The sequence below is a fragment of the Musa acuminata genome, chromosome BXJ1-6 (genome assembly GCF_036884655.1).
Source record: "Musa acuminata AAA Group cultivar baxijiao chromosome BXJ1-6, Cavendish_Baxijiao_AAA, whole genome shotgun sequence".
Lineage (NCBI taxonomy): Eukaryota > Viridiplantae > Streptophyta > Magnoliopsida > Zingiberales > Musaceae > Musa > Musa acuminata.
In genome coordinates, this window is record NC_088332.1 from 15168839 (window position 1) to 15181751 (window position 12913).

At 40.8% G+C, this 12913-nt stretch overlaps 1 protein-coding gene across 1 annotated transcript; it reads left to right on the forward strand.

Annotated features, from left to right (window-relative positions):
• Positions 1-7096: 7096 nt before the first annotated feature.
• On the forward strand, positions 7097-10228 carry LOC135676482 (putative UDP-glucuronate:xylan alpha-glucuronosyltransferase 3). The gene is made up of 5 exons (XM_065187715.1): positions 7097-7236; positions 7538-8040; positions 8112-8306; positions 8379-9007; positions 9097-10228. The coding sequence occupies exons 2-5, from the start codon at positions 7949-7951 to the stop codon at positions 10113-10115; spliced, it is 1935 nt and encodes a 644-aa protein (XP_065043787.1). The 5' UTR covers positions 7097-7236; positions 7538-7948; the 3' UTR covers positions 10116-10228.
• Positions 10229-12913: the final 2685 nt, after the last annotated feature.

Here is a 12913-nt window from a genome sequence, read left to right on the forward strand (position 1 = left end):
ACGATCCGCTGCACCATGTCGCCTCCTGGTGACATCTCCATTGCATTCTGATCCTTGTGGAATAAACTCGAATTGTGAACCCTCCATGTGTGGCCTCTGTCAATACATCGCAGTGTCTCTTCCACTTTCGATTTTGTTCGCTCCTTTGGCAATCGACCTTCATCCACCCACTCTTGGGTCACACCTAGATGAAGTATCGCTCTAGGACAGTCCATAGCCTAGTAACTCCCGAAGTCCACCGACTTCACTGTAATTTGTGCACCATTGTCTGGATCCTGGGCCTCTGCCCCTACTAGCACAATCTCTGCTACGCACCGCTTCCTTCATGGCAACTTGAATGACAACACTGTGGCATATTCTTCAAGAGTACCCGCCTCTGCGTACTCTTGCCCCGTGCAAAGGCCTTCTGAACCCAACTTCGCCTCCGCAAATTGAGTCGCCTTAGTTCCTCCATCAAATGCTCCTCCGAGATAAGGTGCATATGCCCAGAAGCTCCCTTCGTCTTCGGCACCATGCAAGATGAGTCCGTTCCGTCAGAATGAAGGACCCATGGAACAACATGATCCTACTCTTGCCTCTGCAAGAGTTCATGTCCTTGACCTCTGTCTAAGGAAAGCACTGTGCTTCCGCTCCATGTTCCAACTTCTATGCTAGCTCCCTTCATGCGGCTTGGATACTTCGCCAAGTTACACCTAAGTTGCTCCGCTCCTCGTTTTTGCATTGAGTTGATGGTGGCCCTCGCGCCCACCATTCCACGGGTCAGCCCTCCCTTAAGTCCGATCTCCATATCGACTCTAAGTGTGCCTTCATTTGAGTTGCTTTGGGTCGCTCCCCCACTTGATCTCGTAATGCATCCACCAATGCATTCTCTCGAGCGAGATCATGCGACGACTCCTTGCCGCTTGCTCGGTCCATTGAGCTTTGTGGAGTTGTTGTTTGTTGAGGTACTCCTCCTCAACATGTGCGGTCCGTCGCACATAATTCTCCCTCTGGAGAGCCGGGACTTATCCCTCCTGGATAACTGTCCCATTGGAGCAATATCTCTCTTCGTTTCGGAGACCACCATCCCCTTGGACTACTCCGATCTACTGACCAAACTGTGCATTGTTCTGCCACCTAACGCACTTGCTAGATTGCGACTCCACGTCAATACAGCCTCCACTACACCACTCAAGGCCTAGCAATATGCTAAACTCATTGCACACTTCAGCCTCCTACGGACGTATCTTTCACATGCCGAAGATAAAGTTTCAATGCTCCATGGCGCCGAGTTTCGGTCGCCTTGGGATGGCCGTGAACATTCCATCGTCCGCATACAAGCCCATGCATGAGTACCGAATTTTTTGAGTTAGCAATTCCCCTCACCTCTGTGAGCTTTGCATAACTCTTTCGATCGCTGAGCAACTCATTCCACCTTGCATGGTCTCATCCTTTACCAAGTGCCTCGCTTGCCTTGAGCACCATCAAGTATAGTTGTCAACGTTGAGCCGCAGCTCAAACTCAGCCATCCCAACCTTTGTGCGCTCCAAATTCTTCCAAGCTTGCCTGTTCTCGTGGTGCCTCTTGCGCGAAGGGTTGGCCATTCCTCTGAATGCCAATGTCAGATGCCCGCTCCTCCGAGCGACTCCTTTTCCCTACATCTCCATGCTCGTTTTCCCCCAAACGGTCGCGTGTGTGCTGACTGCCCTCAACGCAGCCCCGCTAGGTCCCCCACGTTTGCATGCTAAGTGTTTCTATGAGTGCTTGTCCCGCTCTGATACCATCTATCATGGACTTAGCTAGATTTGCCTAAGTCGTGCGGCACTCTTGCGTGTCCGCCCGCAAAAGTCAGCCTCCCCGAAGCCTCCCATTGTCCCTTAGGACCAACAAAAGAGAGAACGGGTTAGAGAGAACGCCTCAATCGGGATCCACAAGCAAACATCTCCGAAAAATACTTCATAGACAATGCAAATTACAAACAGACTTTACAAGCTCTGAACAGTGGCACAACAAAGGGTAAAATGGTCCATTACAGATCGAAAATCTCTCGCATGTGTCCACATGACACAACCTTTATTTACAAGCCTAAAGAGGCCACCAACCCAACTAAAATGGGACTATTAAGCCTTCGGCCGCCCCTCTACATGCTGTACAAGGCATGAACATGCCAAAAGACACGGACATACATAAGCATTACATCAAACATCTTGTTTAGAAGTTTGTCGACGTATTGACAGAAGGCTTCGGGCCATGGATTCAGGCATCGGGCCAAGAAGAGCGGATATTGCGCTAAGGATTCGGAGTTGCGGAGTCAACTGACCAATTGAGCAATAAGCCGCAGGAGAGAACGATGCGTTAAAGAATCAGACGAAGTGTCGAGGGACTAATGACATGCCGGACAACATGATTAAATGCTTAGTATTAATTGTCTAGATAGAAGTATATTTTACATGTGCAGGATTAATTACGATAGCAAGGCATGAAGCAAAATGAAGTCCCGAAGTCAAAGACGCGATTTCGTTGGGAGTTCGAGAGTTCGTCGGAAGTCCGGACGTTCGTCGGATGTTCCATCGGAACCAGCCAAAGAAGTCTCAGAGCTTGCCAAAGAAGCTCGTCGGAACTCACCAAGAAGATCGTCATGAAGTCCAGGAGCTTGCTGGGAGTCCGCAGGAACATTGCCGAGAGATTGTTGGAAGTTCGTCGGAAGATCACTGGAAGCTCGCCGGAAGAATATACATAGGGACTTGTTTAACTTAGCAAATGTTTTAGGATTTCGTAGTTAGCACGCAATTGGGCTTGGATTTGGGCCAACCTAATTAGGGGCCAGTTAGGCCCATGTAAGAATTGTGTTGGGCCCAATAAGAGGCCCAAACAGTGCCCTAAGAAGTCTCACCGTCGTAGAACAGTCTTCGAGACTATGTCAGGCGGTGGTACTGCCAGTCTTGGCGGTTGTACCGCCCCTGGTAGGGTGTTAGGCGGTGGTACCGCCCAACACTGCCCCCCAGGCGGTGGTACCGCCCATGCCCGGGGAACCCGGGATGAGATATTTTTAGGCCCCAAGTTTGAATCAACTTGAAGCCTATAAACACCCCTCTCATCCCTGGTTAAAGCACACAAGCACAGAGAGTTCAAATATAGAAAAACGTTGCTGCAATCTCTTTAGAAATTCCCTCCTCCACTCTAAAGTTTAGAAATCTGTAAGAGGAGTGTGAGTGCTCGTAAGGGTTATCTCCTGAACCCGTGAAAAGGAGAAGAGGGGTGTAAAAGGTGATTGGCCTTCGCCTATTGAAGGAATGCCTCTAATGGATGCTGATGACCTCGTTGGAGGAGGAAGCCGAAAGTTGATGTAGATCACATTGACCGAACCACTTTAAAACTGTTGTGTTCTCTAGTTTACATTTTATTCTTGCCATTTACATACTGCAAACTACTTTATTTAGTCACTACGCTTCCAAGTTATTAAGCTTCCGAAATCGGTTTTCATCGAAATTAGTTTTTATCGTACGAAAATTTTTAAACCGACGTAATTTTACCGCTGCACTAATTCACCTCCCCTCTTAGTGCCGACCCCCAATCCCAACAACATCGTATATAAAATATTATTTTAATATCTGCTTAGTATATAAAGAAAAATAGTGACGATAGTTTATGTGCAATTCAACTCATTTTCTTTTCTTTATAAAGCTAACCTTTTATAAATAGATAGATAAATAAGGGTGTCATATAACTCGGATAAACTCAACATAAGGGTGACTTCTCTTATTTCAGTATTTGTCTTATATGCATACATAAAAGGAACGGAGTAATAAATAGAAATTCTAAAGTTCAAACATTTATTTTCTTCACATATTTAATAATTATTTTTAAAACTATAAAATTATAAAAGAAATTCTATACTAAAGAAAAAAATATCATTTACCATTGAAAGATATTTAACGGTCACAAACTAATGTCTGAGTTGTGGATAAAGAGTTCATTTTTACTAACTCAAATGGTTTTCAAAAGTGGCAATTCCCATTTAATTGTTTAGTTGTTGATGTTGTGTTGGTATCAGTTTTAAGTTACTTAACTGTTATGCACTACTAAAGGAATATTTTATGATAGATAAATTAGTAATAGTATGTTTTCATATTTCTTATCAAAAATCACGATAATTATAATGTACTCTTTTAATTTTCATGAATGATGAACATCACGTTCAAAATGACGGATAATCGATTGATGTAAACAAATAGAAGATATATGTTGACCATCAACATAAATAAATGCTTTAATCAAAATTAGCCAAACACTTTATACATATTTAGTTAGCAACAATATGCATGATTAGCAAGATAATATATAAATAATAAATCAATAGTAAATTGCACATCATAGTTGATATGTTTGAGTGGGTAAGGAGACAGACAGACAGACAGACTCGAAATCTATTGGGCTTTGCTCAGAATCCTTCTATCGACGGTTAGATTATTTTTATTGGATCAACATGTTTGTAACTGATTTGGATTTGAGTCCAATATCATCTCGACTCGATAAGGAAAAGGATCAGCATGCTCTCTAATTAATTTAGATTTAAGTTCAATATTGATCCGATCCGATCCGATAAAGAAATCCCATATCCATCACCTCTTCATCCGATCCGATTGGAACACCCTCATCCTATCATTTTTAGTAAAAATTATGGTATTAAAGATCTAATAAATTTTAAAAATTTTACATGAATGAAAAATACTTTTGTGATTGTTTAGTTATAATGATATTGATCGATTTGATTTAGGCCCATAATTATAATTGGTAGTACATATTCTAATTGCCTTGATCGAAAAAAAGCTAAGATCCAATCAAGTTTGTTTTCATGTCCGTCTTAATCATAATTATTCTTTATAAAATGTTGAATTTGTAAAACTAATTAAGAGGCGTTCGTAATAAATATTTCTTCGATAGTCAAGTTAATTTTGTATTTGAACTCGTCAGCAAGTCAAATAATTTCAATGAGGAGAATATGAGAAAAGCACATAGGGAGCCCCCTTTTACGGTGACCGAGGATTATTACAATCAGGATTACCAATGATTATGAGATGATTATGCATCATTCTCGAGCTAAATTGAAGAAAGATATTATTTATATCGAGTTCAAAGCACTTTTTGACGAGTTCAACCCAAACTAAAAATATATAATGCTAATCACATGCGATCATCATTGGCCCTGGACGATCAACATATTGGTCACATAGTGTTGGGGTGCTACTCGAATCACCTATCGATTAGGTGGGATTGATATAATCACAATAAATCAAACGTGTTAACCATATGATGTTACCATACTATCGAACATATATCAACCACATATTATCACATGGTGATAACATTTCTGTCATATCATTCATCACCTATGACAAAAATTAATCGCAAGATCAAATGACATATATAGATAATCTCATAACTCGAACTTTTGAATTGGATTGATGTTCAATTTTCATGTATAATAACCCTAAATTCGTACTACAAATATGATCAAACACAATAGCATCAACCTTTTCAATTACTAAATAAATATAAAATCATTCATGAGTATTTTTACTTGGTCTGACGACCAGTCACCTTCCAAATACTAAATTATTCATGAGGTATTTTGCCTGGTCCAGCCACCGGTCAACATCCTTTGTCACATTGTGCACTTTGGTATCTTATCTACCTTAGATATCATGTCAATATGATTATAAATAGGACAGGAAAGTTAAAAGGAAGAGATCTCTTCTATAGTATGGATTCTAGAAAGTGATACCTCAATTGTCTTTTGCCTTCGCCTTCCTACAACAAATGCATTTACATGGGTTTTGAAGCAATTTATAGAATCCATATTTCTAACCTTTTTTTATTTGAAAAAATAGGTATCTTCCAATCAAGTGCAATTACAATAGCATGAAAGAAACTAATTTTGTATTGCTAAAGATTGAAAGAAAAATGTTTCATGTTATTAATTTGTTGTAATGTCCAATCATTATTTATTCTAATCCCTGAACAATTTAATTCAAACTTGACTATAATAATAACTATAAAAATAAAATTATAAAATTTTAATTATTTGGGATCAACTACAAAAAATTATTGAGTCCTTTAAAAATTCATATCATTAGTTAAGAAGTTGAGATTACTTAGATCTTATTTATATTTCCTAGTAAAGTCTTTTTCGAGTCTCACTTTATCTCTCATTTAATTATTTCACCTCTTCAAACTATTTTATCTATATATCTTTTCATTTGTTATAAGAGCATATAACAACAAATCCATCCGGTCATCTTGATATCTCTCCTGTGTCTAATATGATATAATTTTACTTATCAATGATTAAGTGCAAGAGCAAAAATAAAATCTTTATGTCATTTCACTTAACACATTAAAATGTACCAGCATGTCACATGAAATAATAATAATAATAATAATTATTCAGGAAAGTAAATAATGCAATTGAGGTAACAACTGCCAGATGATAATGAGGAAAGGCTGAACATTTAAGTGTAGTTGGTTGGACATTTTTCCTACAAGCACATGACATGCCTCACCAAAAAAATATGGCACCAACTTACTTGTTTTGTGTTCATGGATGTCCTCATGTAACCATGCATTGGTTTGTCTTCTGCCTCTCTTGTTCTACTGAGTTTGGAGCCATGGATTCTGCACTGGTGCACTGTGGAGAGTGGAGGAAGGAGGATTGGATGCTTGAAGAGGTGATGCTGCTCTGTCTTGCCTTTGTAAGTTATAGTCTGTATCATCTGCCATGGAAGCTACCAAACCACCTCTCTCTTTTTTTTTTTTACTAAAAAGAAATGAATTATTATGAAGACACAAATCATAATGTTCTTCAGAAATTTCTCTTGGTGGTACAACTATTATCATTTTTTAATGAGAAAATGCATCTCCCCACATCATTATCTTTTCTCCTGCCCACAGTTTCTGAAAGTGGCATCCCATTGAGTATAAATCAACAACTAGTCATATATATGTAGCTGGTGATCAACTACCAGAACCTGAACAATCGAAAGAAGCACAGGTATCAACAGTTGTCAGCACATCTGTCTTATAAACATCATCAATTTGGTTCAGTGGGTGCAGAGTACAATGTTTGCTCTCAACGTTCCAGCTCTAGAAAGCTAGAAGAGTGGTGTACAGAGATCAGTAAGCAGGCCTCACTTATCCTCTCTTTGGGATTCATGTGCAGGTGTCAGAGTGGGAGCAAGTTTCAAGATCTAAACAGTGGTGAGCAAGTTTCAGGCTTTTCTTACTCTGTTTCCTTCTTCTTGTCATTTTAATTGCATTAAAATGGTTTTTGATGGTAAATACCAGTTTGCTTGAGACAACCCATATCCTATTCCAAGAATATATCACTAAATATGTGTATGTATTCTTCCAAAATGAGTGATTTTTTTTTATATTTCTCTCTTTACATTTTTTTTTAGCATATATATGATCTATCATATGGTATAATGTTCTTTTGGGCAATCATTGTGTGGGTGTAATGGCACATGATTTCCATCTCACTTTCAAATGCTTCCAAAAGCTTGGTGAAGGTGAAGACATTCCCCCAGCTTACGAGGAATCGATACATCGACAGAAAGATTGTACTTCTCGGAATCCATGGGGGCAAAAGAACAGCAACAAAGAAACAAAATCCATCAGAGAAGCGGAGAAACCAAACCAACCCCACCCTGTCAGTCAACATCTTCTTCGAACTCTAGCATTTGAGCTTACTTTGTCCTCGGTTTGTTCTCCTTTTGTCGCCGTCGTTGCCGTCTCCTGATCGAACTCGGTAGTTGTTTTTATCTGAGAAGTAGACAGTATAATTGTTCGTTCGTCCAAGAACATGATCACCGATCCTATATTATGATCTCGGCAACCGAAGCTATAAGAACTTGTACGCAGATGTTCTCTAATCTTGTAGTTGGCATTCGCCGTTCCTGTGTATGTTATCATGTGGCAGATGAAGCCTTCCTGTATCGCCAACCTAATCCTCACGAAGGGGTTCATCTCTGCGTCTTCCACCGCCACTGATTCCATGCATCGGTACGTGTACGATTGCTCACTTCTTCTCTTAGTTCTAAAGATGATACGAGGGGTCGTCGCCCTTGGCGCAGGGATGACGCAGGTAGAAGACGACCTCAAAGGTTCAAGGTGGACAAGTACAAGGTTCTGTTTTCGGAGAGGGGATCAGGTTGCAAGCTTGAGTTGTTGAAGCTTGCCCTGTTCATCCTTGTGTTCTGCATGGGGTTGACGCTTGCTTTCTCGCCCACAATCCACAAGGAGCAACAGCTGCTGCCCTCTGTTTCCAGGTACAGTTTTCGTCGGTTGGAAGAGTGCTTTGATGATTCAAGTAGATTTGATTCTGAATTCAAGACTCGTAGGTCTCGATTGGCAGATGCTGCACGGATTCGGCAGACGACGCTTTCAGATCCTCGATACGTATCGAATTTGGATGTCGATTGGGGTCGATTGTCCGATATTGTTAAGGATATAAGCACTGAGGAAGGAGATCTCAACGTTGGCCTACTAAACTTCAACTTCTCTGAAGTCAGATCGTGGCAGCAAACAGTGCCACATGCAAAGCTCTCATCGGTGCATCTGAATTCTGCTGATACGAGCATCACTTGGGAGGTTCTCTATCCGGAGTGGATCGACGAGGAAGAAGAGTATGAAGTGCCTGCTTGTCCTTCTCTCCCTCGTCCCCAGGTCAAGAAAGGATCAAGGTTCGATCTTGTTGCAGTCAAGCTGCCCTGTGATAGATCAGGCAGCTGGTCCAGGGATGTGGCCAGGTTGCACCTGCAGCTCGCGGCCGCCCAACTCGCTGCAGCTTCGCAGGTCCATGTCCTGCTAGTGACCGAGTGTCTCCCTATTCCAAACCTCTTCACCTGCAAAGATCTCATCGGACATGGAGGAAATCTTTGGCTGTACAAGCCTGACTCACCGGTATTGGAGGAGAAGCTTCGTCTTCCTATTGGGTCATGCAAACTCGCAATCCCCTTCGAAGCAAAAGGTCAGCCTCCATGGATGAGCAACAACAAGTAGTCATCCCTGTTTCGGCATGCAATCGCTTGCATTCATAAGCTGCTTTCGTGCACGCAGTGCGGTCGTACACGGAGGCAGGACGGCGAGAAGCATACGCTACGATACTGCACTCAGCAGAGCGCTACGTCTGCGGCGCGATTGCAGCAGCCCGAAGCATCCGCTCGTCGGGGTCCGCAAGGGACCTCGTGATCTTGGTGGACGACACCATAAGCGAGCATGACCGCAGCGGCCTCGAAGCTGCGGGGTGGAAGGTCAGAACCATGGAGAGGATCCGCAACCCCAAGGCCAAGCGCGACGCCTACAACGAGTGGAACTACAGCAAGTTCCGGCTGTGGCAGCTCACGGAGTACGACAAGGTCGTCTTCCTCGACGCCGACCTCCTCGTGCTGAGGAACATCGATTTCCTGTTCGCGTTGCCTGAGATAACTGCGGTGGGGAACAACGCCGCCCTCTTCAACTCAGGCGTGATGGTGGTGGAGCCATCCAACTGCACATTCCAGCTGCTGATGGATCACATCGACGAGATAACGTCCTACAATGGCGGCGACCAGGGTTACCTGAATGAGATCTTCACATGGTGGCACCGCGTCCCCAAGAGCATGAACTTCTTGAAGCACTTCTGGGCTGGGAACACAGAGAAGAGGAGAGAGAAGAAGAACAGGTTGCTGGGAGCAGACCCACCGGCTCTCTACGTCGTTCACTACCTGGGGCTGAAGCCATGGCTGTGCTTCCGGGACTACGACTGTAACTGGGATCTGCGCACGTACTGGGGATTTGCCAGTGATGCAGCACACGAGACATGGTGGAAGGTGCATGATACCTTGACGGAGAAGCTGAAGGCCTTTTGTCTTCTAACAACCAAGACGAAGGCTTACTTGGAGTACAACAGGAGGCAGGCGGAGAAGGCGAGCTACCCTGACGGACACTGGAGGAAGAACATCACAGATCCAAGATTGCATGTCTGCGCAGAGAAGTTCTGCTCCTGGGAGAGCATGCTGGTGCATTGGGGTGAGAAGAACTCGTCCAATGATCGCCATACCAATGCGAATCCTTCTGCAGCTCTGCCTAGCTCGTAACGTTTAGGCGGAGGAGGAAGACGATTGCATCTGATAGACGATTCTTGTTCCGATTCATGTTCTTGCTTCCGAACCCCATAGATTTGCTTCATCTTACAAATGATTTCTCTCTCTCTCTCTTGTTGTTGCATTTAGCTACAACAAAGTGCAAAATACGGGAGACGAAGCGAGTAGAGGTAGACACAGTGTTCGACTAAATCCATGAAATGTGTCCGTGCTCCCAAATCTGGTCACTGCATCACCATCCAAAAGACATGGGGAACTCCAACTCCTTTCCAAGAATTCTCGTTGTCGTTTCTGTCAGCAATCAATGGCACCAAATTCCATTTCCTTTGGAAACCCATTAAATTCAGTGCCGGTGTGTGATTCCTCACAAGCTTACTCTGCACATCCTTTTTTCCTTTTTGCTTCCCACCCCCGCTCACGTGCTCAAAGTTAATGAGGTGAGATTTTGTCGGATCCATCTCGGAACTTGTCTTTCCTTAACCAGGAAAGGCTGGAATAAAGGGAAGGACTTGAGGCAGCACTTTTATCTGCATATCTCTCTCTCTCTCTCTCTCTCTCTCTCCGTTGCTCCATAAAGTGTGATGCTCTCCACTGTTGATGACGCTGAACTATCATGTGAGGCTGCACAACGCTCAACAAACCGTCAAAACATAAGATTTTATAATATTTCTCTTTTTTATTCATATTTTAAATAATTTTATTTTTTCATCATATCTTTATATATTATTTGAATAGAGTGATGTGATGAATGATAGTGATATTCGAATTAGTTTGACTTAGTTCGAGATTATATGTATAGAAAATTTGATATGGTCAAGAAGATAGATTGAATGTTAATCGAAAGATTGACTTATATAAGAATCAAGATCGGGATAGGTACTCGATATTGTTCCTTTGATGTTTAAGTTAATTTTAAGATGGAGAATTAAATCATGAGTAAATAGTAATTGATCTTAGTAAAGTTGAGTGATGTGTTTTTATGACATATTTAGTTCAAACAAATATTTCATGATAAAAGTAAAATATTTTTTTTAGATTTTTTATTATGACTTAGCTTAGGTGGCTATATTGCTAGCTAGGGTTTACTCCTATATTGACTTTGCCACTTTATCACTATGTATCGAATAATGATTGAGATAAATATTTTTTTATTATTGATTATAATTATATTTCAGTGTTGTATGCAAGAGAAGCGTATAGGTTACACATTCTTCATGGGTGAGACTTAAAAAGGCAAATGGTCTCCTCAACTGATACTTATGTTGCTACTCTCTATTCCTCTTTTTAAATCCAATTATTTCTCCCTTTTCTTCCATAACCTTCTGTTCATATTTTGAAATTATTAGTGCTTAGAATGTCTTTAAAGATTCTTTATGATCATGCATGTAGAAGGATCCTTACTCATATCCTGAGTGACTTCTCGATGGACGCTTGCACGGGGATGAGGAATATACTTAAAAATAATTTTTGTATGTCTTTGTATTTTTTTTCTCCTAAACTCTCTATTTTATTTCTTACATTATAACCTATTTTTAATTTAAACTAAGCTAGAATTTTCATTATTTTCTTCAAACAAAAACAACAACAAAGTGTTGTGATTTTTCTTTGAAGAGTGTGTATCCTATATTCATTGATGAATATTAAGGATGGATAGATCAGATGAACTGAATGCATTCTAGCATAAACTTGAACTTTACTTGGTTAAATTTCACATTTCATGTTTATCCTATATGCATTTTTTCCCTTGTTTAATCAATTCACATTTCTTGTTAGCCATTGACCTCAGAGCTACCTCAATTGCTTTGAGGATTAGAATGTGAAGACACATATGAAGATCAGGTCACTTGGATAAACGATAAACAAAATCCTATAAATTAGAAAGAGTTCCTATTAACAGCTTCAAGCAGATCCTATAACCCATGAAGTATATAACTTACTTGCTACCATCTTAGAGAGAGGATCTTTAATAGAATTAAGATGAGAACTGCACAAGTTCATCAAGAAATCCATGGAGTAACATGGACAATAAATATGAGATGTCAATTACCTAGTCTTTACACTAATTACCTGTTCCAGTATCAGTAAATATAGTTACATGATATCATTTCCTTTCAACAACAAGTTTCAGTAATCTTATCAGAATCTTAGCCATAGAAATAGCCTCTTGTTTTCATCTTAATTAGGTATTATTATGATATTAGCTTGTAATCTATGAATTTTTTTTGTTACTTGATCCAATCTCTGGGCTACAAAGAAGTTTTTCGGCACCTTGTTTATTGGAATGTAGCCATATAATCGACATGCAGTGAATTCTATTGTTCTCTGTCGACTTCAGCTTTTAATTAGGTCATTGAGAATATCGAAATTTATTTCTTACTCCTGATGGTGAATCTCAATCTATGATCTTAGGTGACACAAATGGGTGTCGTGTTGCTCTCTCAGTCATGAGTTGTTCCAACTTTAAATCCTAGACTTGAGCTTTCATCAACCAAATATAATGTCACCTTCTTATCAACCTTCTCCTTGTCGTCGAAGATTCATTTCGCTTAATGCTGTAACATGACACAATCAAAGGTTTAGATCATGCTTGGATTACATCAGGTTGATCATAGCGTTCTTAGTGTTACCTGAGAAGTTTATTCCCATAAGTTGACTTCCTGATCATGCATCATATCGTAATGCAGTAAGCACATTATCATAAATTGGCTTGAAACAATGAAATTGTTGATCAGTTCTGAAAGAAATTAGCTCATGAAAGCATTGTTCTACTAAATCTGTAATTAGTTCAGTGG

Excerpts from the sequence above, each read along its gene's own strand:
- LOC135676482 (XM_065187715.1), top strand. The coding sequence starts at position 7,949 with ATGTGGCAGATGAAGCCTTCCTGTATCGCCAACCTAATCCTCACGAAG. Across the intron at positions 8,041-8,111 it reads GCCACTGATTCCATGCATCG|GGATGACGCAGGTAGAAGAC; the intron begins GTACGTGTACGA and ends CCCTTGGCGCAG. Across the intron at positions 9,008-9,096 it reads AATCCCCTTCGAAGCAAAAG|TGCGGTCGTACACGGAGGCA; the intron begins GTCAGCCTCCAT and ends TCGTGCACGCAG.